This window comes from Lepisma saccharinum, chromosome 16 (assembly GCF_977018435.1).
Source record: "Lepisma saccharinum chromosome 16, izLepSacc3.1, whole genome shotgun sequence".
Classification (NCBI taxonomy): Eukaryota; Metazoa; Arthropoda; class Insecta; order Zygentoma; family Lepismatidae; genus Lepisma; species Lepisma saccharinum.
In genome coordinates, this window is record NC_139244.1 from 56,249,741 (window position 1) to 56,262,356 (window position 12,616).

General features: G+C 39.0%; 1 protein-coding gene across 1 annotated transcript in view; it reads right to left on the minus strand.

Moving 5' to 3' along the window:
* tefu (Serine/threonine-protein kinase tefu) overlaps positions 1 to 12,616 on the minus strand; it is a 186,823-nt gene that overhangs the window by 57,863 nt on the left and 116,344 nt on the right. Inside the window, exons 14-16 of the mRNA XM_083138215.1 lie at positions 9,437 to 9,684; positions 4,525 to 4,584; positions 1,580 to 1,678 (exon numbers count right to left, since the gene is read on the minus strand). Coding sequence (XP_082994341.1) covers positions 1,580 to 1,678; positions 4,525 to 4,584; positions 9,437 to 9,684 — 407 coding nt within the window. The remainder of the gene's footprint in view (positions 1 to 1,579; positions 1,679 to 4,524; positions 4,585 to 9,436; positions 9,685 to 12,616) is intronic.

Genomic DNA, 12,616 nt, shown 5'->3' on the forward strand with positions numbered 1-12,616 from the left:
TAGCTTCCCGCCTCCCGTCACCTTGCTGGGATCTGTCCAATGTGGATTTTCGGGTGACCAGTACCGCAGATTTGGCTTATTCACCTCTCCCGACACATAAAAATTAGCCTCATCACTGAACAGAATCTTGCTACCGACGGCAGGGTCACGTTGCAGTTGTGCTATAGCCCACTCACAAAACTGCAAACGCCTGTCTGGATCGTCCTCACTAAGGTGCTGCTGCAGCTGTATCTTATACGGATGCCAGTGGTGGTCACGTACAATCCTTTGAATTGAACCCCTGCTGACACCACTTTCCAGCGCCAGTCTCCGTGTGCTACAGGTTGGGGACTTTGCAAATGATTCCAACACCGCTACAGCAGTACCCTCATCCGTGGCTGTTTTCGGACGTCCATGTCGCGGCTTGTCGTCCACAGATCCAGTATCTTGAACCTTTGCCAGCAACTGGCTGACGGCCACATGTGACACCGGTTGTCTTGCAGGATTGCGGTTATTGAAGTCTGCGGCAATGTCACGCGTACTTCTCTCCCCTGACATCAATACGATGGCAATCCGTTCCTCACGTGTTAGTGGCATTTTCGTTCAGATCAGTGAAAAAGGAAATATGCTACTCTTGACACGATCAATTCACATCATCACTCTTTTAAACTTTTATGTAAAGACAAAACACAATCGTAATTCCCATGCCAACCAATACTACAAGATATGTACATACCGGTAAGTCAATATCCGGACATTTTCAGTGATTGGTCTAACAATAAATACCACATAATCACATACTAACGATTATTTGAACAATAAACATTTAAGCAAAAAGGAAAGGACGTGTCACTCTCCCATGCGGAAATCGCCCTTAAATTTAAAGTTAGGTGAAAACAAATGTCACAGTTGTTTTCCTGGTGAAATTGTAGCCCATTTTGATATGTCGCACGACCCCCTTCCCATTTAAATTTCTGAAGTTGAATTCAAGATGGCGGACATCAAGATGGCTGCCGACCATGCGGGTGACGTCAATGTGGTTCCCCCTTGGCCTGATAACGATTGGTCATCGCCATTTTCACGTTCCATGATGCAGTGGCCTTGTACTGGGGGTGTTAAGTGACTTATTGAGCCACCCTGTAGTTCAGTTGAATTAGTTCCCTCAATTGACCGAAATGAAAATAGCATTCACATGTCCAACAGCAACAGCAATTGCAGGAATTGATTCTATAAATGCAAAATGTGGGGATTGGTGGTTCAGTGATAGAGGATAGTTTTTGATTGATTGATTGATTTGTTTTATTTTACTTTGCTTTTCTACCACGTTTTACTAATTGTGAAGATGAGGATGAGTTATGATATGATGAAATTGATGAAGGGACACTCACAAAGAACACCCATGCCGGGATTTGAACCTGGGACCCCTGGCGTTGTAGCTGTGCTAACCACTGCCACAGACGCCAGCGATGGAGGATGGGAACAAATTGCTAGACAAATCAGTAGTTGTAACCCAATGTTTAATTGTAAATTGCAATTTAAATGTAACCCAATATTTACCTAAATTTTAAGTCAGTTAAATAGCTAATTTAAATTAATTTACCTGAGCAGCAGCAGAATTGAGAGAGCACTTGAGTAGCACCTAGATACACCTTTTCATCATTTGAGAGCACCTCTGGATCTAATAATGACTTTGTGGATCCTACAAAATAAATGTTTACTTTTACTATTTTGAAACATTGGACAAGAACATCAATATGTAAGATAAAGAAACAACTCACAGCGTTTAATGTTTAAAAAAAAAATATATATATATACCAGAGTCCTATCCTGAACAAACTCAATTCAATTAGTATGGTACAACATAGCTTGAGTATTGAAAAGGTTTGGCTATGCTTTTAAAAAACTTTGATGTTCATGTATAGGATGAGGCTGTCAAACGGGAAGATTAAAAAAAATCACAAAAACAGAGAGAGCAAATATTATTTATTATTTGAACATCAATGTACTGTACATGAGTTGAAATTACTAGTGTACCTGAAAAATGTTCATTTTTTTGAATATGGTGTCAGTAAGATGGCGTCCTTGGTGTTGCGCACATTGTCGGAGTCTCAGAGTAAATCTGCCCATGACGTTTTGTAGCATCTCCAACGGAATGTTGTGGATCTCTTGCCGAATTCGAAATGCAAGTCTAAGCACATCCATAGACACACTGGCAGTATAGCTAGTTGCACCATCTTGCTGGAAGAGTGTTTCTTCATCTGGGTCATAGTCATCGAGGGCAGGCAGGAAAAAGGTTACCAATATGTCAGTGTAACATCCAGCGTTTACCGTCACGTTATCGTCAAGGTCACGCCCCCACTCTCATAACCCCTAACCACGCCAGCCAACCATTTCTGAAATATTTCAGTTTGATTGCCTCTCGCAACGTCATGGGTGGATTTACTCTGAGACACCGAGGTCTCCCCGATGGCGCAGTGGTAGCGTCGTTACCTTGTAATCAAGGGGTCCTGGGTTCGATACCAGGTGGAGGCACATAGTGGTTCGGATCCCACTTTAAACTGTAGGTCCAGTCCCGATTAACCTTACTGTGCATAAAGTGAACTTAAAACACCAATTCAATCAATCAATCTGAGACTCCGACAATGCCATCTTACTGACACCATATTCAAAAAATGAACATTTTTCAGGCACACTAGTAATTTCAACTCATGTACAGTACATTGATGTTCAAAAAATAAATAATATTTGATCTCTCTACTTTTTGTGAATTTTTTAAATCTTCCTGTTTGACTGCCTCACCCTGTATTAGAGAAGGTATGATAAAGACCCTTGTTTCAAACAACATTAATTCTGTTTCATTGCATTTTTGAGGGCTCCTGGATAACCAATTGTTACTGGGTCTTGCCTTCAGTGCAAGGAATTCCAGGTTCAATTCCTAGCGGGAGCTCCAAAAATTTCGGCATTGACCAAGCATTGTTAGGACAATTGGGGAGCTACTTGAAAAGAAGTAGCAGGCTCCAGTCTCAAAAGCCACAAAACAGCAGCAATGGGATTTGATGTGTCGGCTATGCATCACCCAATGACAACGCCACTCCGGCAAGCACTTGTCCTTAGAGGGCTGAACCATGACGTTTAGTTTATTTCATTACATTTTTTGTCCAGTCATACACGATACTTTTTGCTGTCAGCATTCACCTTTTCTCACATTTCAGGAAGAGGCACAGTATCAGTAGCCCCATTCGCTTGCTATGCGGCAGCAACCATTAGGCTTCACCGTGCTTGGCCTTGTTGAGGGTGCCACCGGTTTCGAAAACAACTCGAACCAAAAAACTTGCCATCTCAGAATACAACGAGAATATCCCCTCAACACGGCAACTGGTCAAAGCCGACTGGTTCAGCAGTTCATGTGGTCCTTCCTTGCTTTCGACGGAAGAGACAAAAATAGAATTTTTAAGTTTGTTCTTTCGCCGAACAGGCGTTATGAACTCTCAGCAGCTGGAATGTGTACACAAGAAAATGAAAAAAAAAAAAAAAAACTGGCACTATTACTCTGAGCCCAAAGATGTCCTCTAGTTAGTGGATAATGCAGGGTCACCCATGACTATGTTCGACCTTTTAGGTTCATTTTACATTGCTTTCTGGCATTGAAGGTGTTGGGTGAAAATTTGATAGATCTTTCTTGGCTAGCTTCAAATTTTTCTTATTCTATGTCATTTCGTAAATTTTGATGATGAAGATAAATGATATGGAAAATTAATGTAGACACTCAATCGATTTGCAATGAACACAGCCATTGAGATGGCACTTGTTGTATAAGGATTTACAAATATGCAAAAAAATCTATATTCCCGCCACATTTGCAGGTTGGTAAATGTTTTATTTTTTAAAAACAATCCTGATTTGTTTTTGTTTATGCCCAATTTCTCTAGCATTTATAGGTATTCCAAGATTTCTACATCAGTGGAAACCTTGTATGAAGCTACAATTAATCAGAGAGTGTACTGTTTGACTTACATTTCAGTGCATGAAATATGCGTAACATACATTTGGTTGTTATAGGTTACAAGTCACATAGTACACTCCTCTTCAGATAAAGTGGCATCAACTTCAACTGCCCAACCTTATAAAATGTGTTACTTTGTATGAACATGAGTGTACATGTGACATAAGCTGCTTTTTCAGATGCATTTTCTCCTGGCCTTAAATTTCCAATAAATAAACTTTACCATTGCAAATATTTTTTCTAAGTTCTAGCAAATATTACAGAACATCAACAACTTTTCAAAATACACTCCTCACAAAAAGTTTTGAATATTGTTATATTAGGCACAACACGTTTGGAATTTTATTATATTAGGCAATAGGTGATAAGCACGGTGGCATATGTCAGCGAAAAGACGAGAACGTCCACCAGACAGATACCATGTGTTGTTACATTCCAAGGCCATATCTATCACCTATTGTCTAACGTAACAATATTACAAACTTTTCATGAGGAATATATTTACATGAAAATCTACTTAACAATATGATGTTTTTGCATACCTTTTTTTTGACACACAGAATCATCATCTGATTCCATATCATCATCCGATTCCATATCGTCTGAAAGAAAAGAAAATACAAACAAACAAATAGAATAAAATGAATAACATGCACATACATGGCACCAGTTAATTTCATGGCCACTGTCAGAAAAAACCTGAATGTTTCGTTTACCTCCTTAATTAATGAATTTAGCCAGATGGCAGAATAAGTGCCTTACATGTATTTAGATAATTCTACAACATAAGGGAATGTAAATTATATCTTTATATTCATTAAAGTAACAACAAAATGACAATTTTTGCACTAAATTATATGTTATTTATAGAAATATTGAATTGGTAAAATGAACAGTGAGTTAAACAATAAACCATTACACAGATATATCAGTATACCAAGAGTTACGAGCATGCATTTTTTGTTTTTGACGAAAACACGAAACTTGAAATAACTCATTGTAGTGTTAATTTTTCATGTTTTTGGAAGGTGTGAGGTGTCACGAAATGAACTGAAAAATACGAAAAACTCTTAAAACACGAAATTTTGGTTTTATTTACTGATGCAACACCTTCCAAGGTCTGGATTAACCTGCGAGTTTTGCAAATAATGGAAAATTGATTAATTCTACTGTAAATATTTGAGAAGTCAAAAATGATTTTTTTTACACAGGAATGAACTTAATATTTTTACAACTATATAAAAGTGAAATGTAAATTCTATGAAATAAGTATAGTTTTTAAATCAAATTTAAGTTTTTATTCAAAATTTCAACACCGAAATGCCATTTTATATACTGTTTTTGATCCTGAAATATGCCAAGTTTTTGTACTGAAATCTCGATGTTTTATTCACCATAAATACTATGTGGCTCTACCAATAGTGTACAGATTTATCTGTTGAATCCCTAATATATCTCTCCTGGGATAGGGTTGGGGTGTAACGTATAGGTCCAATTTTGTCCATTCTCTGAAGTGGCTCGCATAAATGGTAAATAGGTTGTATGTTAAATCTCATCTCTAACCTTCTCTGTAAAATCAACTTTTTTAAAACTTATACCGTTTTCCACCTATGATAGATAAAACAATACTAAAAAGATTGTTAATTATTATAATATTTAAGTGTCGTATCCCCGGGATCAGCAAAAATATTGGTATTGGTATTATGTCAAGACAAGTATAAAAAAGTCATATTTGTACAGTTGCAATCAATTGTCGAGGAAGGTAGAAATTTCACCAGGGCAGGTGGCATCTCCCCACACCCCTCTAAAATGCTCAAAATATTAACAATGATGTTTAAGGACTGAGGAAAGGTGTAAAATGGTCATTATGAAAATTTAAAATCCCCATCTAAGGAAGGGCGGAGGTAACATCCAACGTTGCTGAAAGGGGTAAAGTTGAGTATAGGAGGCAACACTGCCTGCAAATCTAAATACAAAATAGAAGCACATATTTCAAAATTACCATGCCCCCTTTTCTATCAGAACCTGATATGCGTAATGAATAGACAATGCCAGAAAACGGCATATCAATCATATGGCTAAAATTCACTTTTGATACAAATAGAAAATTACAAGAAAAAGTCACCCTTTAAAAACTAAGAACCTGAGTTCTAAAATCCTAAAATTACCCCCTGTTCAGTGAAATCAGAAGTACAGTGTATTTTTTTTTTAAAAAAATGATATCATTACAGATGTAAATATCTCGGTAACTACAAAGTCAAGGTAAAAGAAACTACACAGCTATAATGCTCAACTTAATAAGATTTATTAAGACTTAATAAGACTTATTTATTGAATAAGAAATTCAAAGGTATGTAGTTGTCACAAATTATTGTTCACAAGTGTTCAATATGTGCACCACCTGTGACACGGCACACGTCAAGTCTGTAGTCCAGATCCTGCTGAACGCTGCAGCATTTCTGCGGTAAGTCTCCAGTGCGGCGGTGATTCTCTGCTGGAGTTCCTCTAGGCTTTTAGGAAGAGCAGGGACATAGAAGAGGCCCTTCACATAGCCACAGATTAAAAAAAAACAAAACACAAGACATTCGTGTGAAATTTAGCTTCATCACTAAAAGCAAGACATGTATCAAAGTTGTCTTCTGCTGGAGAAATTAACACAGAATTGCTTGCACATTCGCTTGTCATTTGCCTTTGAGGCGAGCTGCAGCCTATAGGGTGCTTTTCGCAAGTGTTTCCTTAAGACACACTAAACTGTTGTCGGAGGATATGGTTTGCCTCACTTGCTCATTTTATGGACTTCCTGGGGCTTCGCACAAATGTGTCCCGAACCCTCTCGACTATCTCATCCGATAGTATTGAACGTCCAGATCCTTTTGCCCTGCACACACAGCCCATCCTCTTTTAACTTTTTGTGCCATGTCCATATGTGCATTGCAGTTGGTGCATTTTTGGCAAATTCCCTTACAAATGCATGCTGCACCATTTTGTTAGACTGTGTTTGAACACACTAACAAAATGCCTTTTCTTTTCCAGTGAATGGCATGTTATGACCAATCAAGGACTGGACATACATACCCAAATACGGACATCCACATATCCCATCTAAGTGCAAGGGGTCATTAGGTTCTAAATAGAAAAGGCCTGTAAGAGCCATTTCCCAAATTCTCGCATACCCCAATAAACAGCACCATGGATAATGTATGAAATGTTAAATTTCAATGATAACATTAGTGCATATGCAAAACAGTACCCAAAGCCTCAAAAGTCAACTAATTTAACTTATTTAGCATAAAATATGCCACAAAATATAGAAAATACCAATGTTTAGAAACCTACAGCCAGGTACTGTTCACAACCACCTGGTGAGCAGACTTGGAACTTCTTCCACAGACTAGCTACAGCCACATGTGACCTCAGCCAGCCAATCAGGGGCTGCCACAGCTGAGACATCACAGAGAAAGCAGCTAAGTTCTTTATTATCCTGTGAGCTTGTTTCCCAAGCTCAGTTCTCTTTCTTACCAGCTTCAGAGAAGGTCGTGTAGAGTGGTGGGAGTTAAAACAAGTGTGTGAATGGCCACGTAGGCCAGGGACAAAGGATTGGCACAAGTTAAAAGTTGCTGAATGTCCGTGTGATGCCTAACAGAGGCAAGTTGGACCACTAAAGTTTTGCAGGTGCAAGCCCATGTTCTGGTGGAAAATTGTGTGTTATACCCCGACTCTGGTGAGCCAGGGCACGTGGCATAGCGTTGGGACTGTGGCATTCACCCAAACAACATTCACCAAGATCTATACCCACACCAGGCATCCACCCAAGGGAACCACTAATTCGGCCAACACTATCTACCATTCCATGGGATCCAGATGCAGAGAACCCACGTGTGCATGTGATACAAGATACCCCACCCCCCTTCTTGTTTCCTCTCCAGTGAGCCAAAGAAAGGGATGTGTGGAGTGTATGTAAGTGTATAGCATCCAACATGCAATAATGTAATAATCCTCGGCTGATCTGTAAGTACTCGTGTTGTATATATCCATGTTTTTCTTTGTGTACTAAAGTAGGATGTTCATATTTGGCTGTGGCCATGCCACCATATATGTCTAATATGAATAAATGTGTTGTTTCACTGTGAGGCGCGGTAGCTCAGTCGTTAGGGCATCTGACTACCATGCGAGAGGCCTAGGTTTGATCCACAGCGGGGGAAAACCGGGACTTTTTCCACCTGTTCAAGTGGCTCTGGCACCCACCCAGTGTCGTATAAAGTGGGTACCTGGAGGAAACTCTGGGGGGTAAAGGCAGCCAGGGGCATGGTGCTGATCACATCACCCCCAGCTTTGGCCGAGATCAAGAAAGTGTGGGGCCCTAACTCCACACCCCTTATACACCTTCATGGCATGGTGCAAAGCACAAGGGAGCACTTTACTTTTTCTTTTTTTACTTTTGTTTCACGGTGACCGATCTAGTCGTCATTTCTTGTGTGCTGTAAGACTGTGATGCCCCTCTGACCTACCGGCATAGAATAGGCTCTAAGGTCCCCCACACGACATCTGCTGATATCCAGAGAACACCACACATAGCATAGGGCCTGCATGTGGCAGCGTTAAGTTGCATTGCCCCCGCCCCAAAAAAACCCTCATAATGTCTAAAGACAAGAATTGGTAACAATATTAGATTACGAATTTGTATCAAATTTATTGAAACACCCAGTATGTACATCAAATTAGCCCTCAGTGTCCCTATCAGTAGAAATTTTTTTTACATTCTTTTGTGGAATATAGAATAACATTTTGGTGTTAAAATTATGAATATAACCCTAAATTTCATTTTAAAAACTACAATTATTACACAAAATAAACATTTCCCTTCTAATAGTACATTTATGTAGTTATCAGAGTATTAAGATTTTTCCTGTCTAAAGGTGTCGATTTTTGCTTCTCAAATATTTAGACCAGAATTAATAAAATTTCCATGATTTGCATAACAATTAAGACTTCAGAAAGTGTCACATATGTAAAAAAAATCATCAAATAAAAAAAAAAATAATCTAAATTTCGTACGTAAAATTTTCAGTAAAGTGCAGGCTTGACCAGGACTCGAACGCAAGTCTTTGGCATACTGTGCAATTGCTCTACAACTGAGCTACCGAGCCAGCCTGGCTTCGCCTGATTTTTTGCTGCCGCTATTTTACCTGTGTGGAATCTTCTCTGCTAGTGCAGTGTTTCAAAGGCAACAGAACCAGTTACCTAATTTAATGAATCTAAATTTCGTGGTTGAGTTTATTTTGCAATTTGCAGTTCATTTCCTGACGAAACATGGTAGGAAAATGAACCTCACACGTTTTTTAAAAACATGAAAAATGAACATCACAGTGTGCTATTGCACATTTCGTGTTTCCGTCATCTCAAGCCCTAGCCATTTTATTTAACGAATCAAAATTCTAAAGGACAATTTCTTACCAATTTCAGTACTCCTTACAGGTGATCTTATTTTAGCTAACAGTATAAATTCATCTATCATTTGTTTTGGGGTTGAGTTCCTAAGGAAGGCTGAAGCATCCTCCTGAACACCATGATTTGTATAAAGCTGCTGAAGACTATTTAAAATTTGTAGAATGCAGTTGATTTCTGACTTTGTGCGCTGCCTCCCACATTCGACAAACAACTGTGTTGCTATCCACAGAAAATCTTTCAAGGATTGTGCCAATCTGTAAAAAATTGAGTCACAAATCTTGTATCTAAAAGTTATTTTTACTTAGTTTCATTACACGCTTAAGTGTGTGTATGAAACAACCACTACTTTTTAAATTAAGAAGACAAGACATATTTCTGTCTTTAAAAAACACTTGGTAAAATATCATCAATGGAAGGAAATAGTTTAAACCCAGCCAATACTTTTCCAGAATTTGGGTATTTCTTAGGGTCTACGAAAATGTCAAGAAAAACACTTTTGCAGTCTAATTATCTAGGAAAATGCTCAAAATTCATAATTTTTCATTAATTTTGTACAAGTATTACCTGAAATATGGATATTGTGATGGGATGACGAATACTTTAATATTATAATGTAATTCTTTGATTTTTCTCAAAACAAATTGATGTGTCCAACTGCAGTAGAACACTTACATACAGTCAACTCTTGATTCTACGACCTCGGGTATAACGACCCTTTTCCTGGGAACCGTGAAAAATTTAGAAAAAAGTTGAAAAATTGAAGTAAATCGGCCAAAAAATGTTTTTTTTTCACTCACTCCCTTCACGACCACTCTACCGCTCACAATTGGGTCTGAACTAAAAATAGACACCACCACACCATGCTTGAGTGATATCCAATAGCACTATACCTCCGCCCTCCCCTCCCTAAAGCGCACCAATGTTACCCCGCACCCGATGGCCACCACCCAACGTGCCAGGCTTGTTTTGCCACCCTTACTCTTGGATATGCGAGAAAAGAAGATCGAATGTGCTTGGATGTTATTTTAAATTGACCTTGACTTGTTTCCTTGTCCTAAGAGATGCTGAAAACACGCAGGGGAGGGGGGGGGGCAGCCCGAAATGACTGCTGGACGTGCAGTCTTTGCCAATGTGTATGTCAGGTCAAGCTCTTTCATCGATAAATACACCACCTTGAGAGATAAGATTGCAGGAATGTTCCAAAATACAGACGCGTGGCGCCTGGAAGTCTGGCCCATCTGTCCAGCTCTGACCTAGAGTTCAGCAGGTTCCCGTGAGTGAGCAACTCTTGGCCTTGTAGTCGACAACTTCTGGTAACCGCTTTCATTCAAAATGTGTTCTTTGTTCCCTGTAACACTTCATAAAAAAGCGAAACTGTAAGAGATAATCAAAACCACATAGGCCAACTAAAGATCGTCAACCAGCTTAATGAGTTGTCATCCAGGTTTCCATAAAGGTTTACTTCGATCTTACGTGCATCATAACTCCTGTTTCCCACTTCATACGTTTTCCTAATTGTATCGATGTCATATCATCTGCAAAAAAAAAAAAAATGTTCCGTTGGCTGACTTCTCCCTATTTTCCTGTCAGCAAATGTGGGGGGAGGGGCGATGCCCATTGTTTCAGCCACGATTTTTTTGCTCGCGTGTGCACACGGGCTGATTACAGGAGAGTGCGGAAGTGGACCCACCCCTCTTCCTTTCCTTTGACGTCTAAAATGAGGCAATCGGTTCTGGATATATTCTTTAAAATGAACAAAAACCATAGAACAAGTAAAAAAAAGTAACCCTCCTCCCCCTTTCCCCAGCTCATTCTCCGCCAGTGGTGTGCACGGCAATGTTGATAATTGCAGAATTCAGGTCCTATTTTTTTCTTTTTATGCTGTTGACTGCATAGGAAGTATTGCCTGTATTATTGTCTGTTGCATGGTAAAACGTAAAGCAAGGGTCATATATTTCTTCTTTACACTGCTGTTAAAAGTTCAGTCTTCCACACTTGCCTTACGTTATCTTTAAAATGCAGGGATTTTTCTCTTCTGCCACCTGTTGCTCGAACTTTCAGCCAGTCTCATTGTTTTTACGCTGCAACTGGCGCCAGTGTTTTGTCTAGCGTCTGCATAGCTCTTGCTTGCCGATAACAGCAATGACTCATCCAGTTCAAAGGAAAAAGTTATTGTTTTGAATCTCGCAAAGCTGTTTTGATTTGACGATAACGAAATTCGATCTCCAGAAAGGAAAACAAGAGTTAAAACAACTTCATGTTCTGAACCTTCTGATAAGCAAAACTAAATTAATTCGCATCCGCTTTTCTTCAGAACCATTCATGTGAAAAAAAAAAAAAAAAAGTGCTCAATGTAGGAAAGGTTGCAGACACCGATTAAAAAGACATTATTCAAGGGGAAAACTTTTGGAGGAGTGGGTGTTTGACATCGAGAATACTCCTAAATCCAACATTAAATCATCGATTAACATGAGAGTAAATAATGATCTACCATTTTGATATGTGAAAATACGCAGTTTCATAAAGCTTGTTTTCAGTTCATTTTATGCTGATGGGCTAATCGGAACTAAATATACAATTTAAAGTGAAATTCAATTCCAAACCTGAATGATTATCGACTGGGACGCTGTTTAATGACATTGGGTGAAACAGATCGCAAGTTGCGAGTTTCCTTTTTTACGCTGGACTACAATGTAAGTCAAGGAAGGCGACAGAGTTTGGACTGCTGCCTTGAATGGGGGAGGGGTTGAATGAAGTTGGTTGAAGCAAAGAAAACGTGACTTTTTTTACGATGTATTTTACACCAGAACAAAATTTACAGCCCTGCTTTTTTTTTTTTTTGTCTGGTGCCTAGAAAGGTTGTGTTGTTTCTCCCGAGAGATCTATTCTTACCAGTTAATCTTGTAACAGACAATGCTCCAGTTGACCCATATAAAATCCAACATTCATTCTGCCCGATTATTTCTCGACTTTTGCTGGCGGCTGTCTGACTGGTGTCAAGATTCTTCGAGTTTCGCTTGCAATAAGCGAGAGAATGTTTTCCTTTCCATAGGTCTCGGTGCAAATGGGTTTCTCATGAACTAGAATTGTAAGAATTTCCTGGAAGAGCAACAACTGAGAACAATTGAAAGAAAGTAACATTATTTTAATTTTTTTTTTGTGGAAACGTTTTCATGTTCTATTATT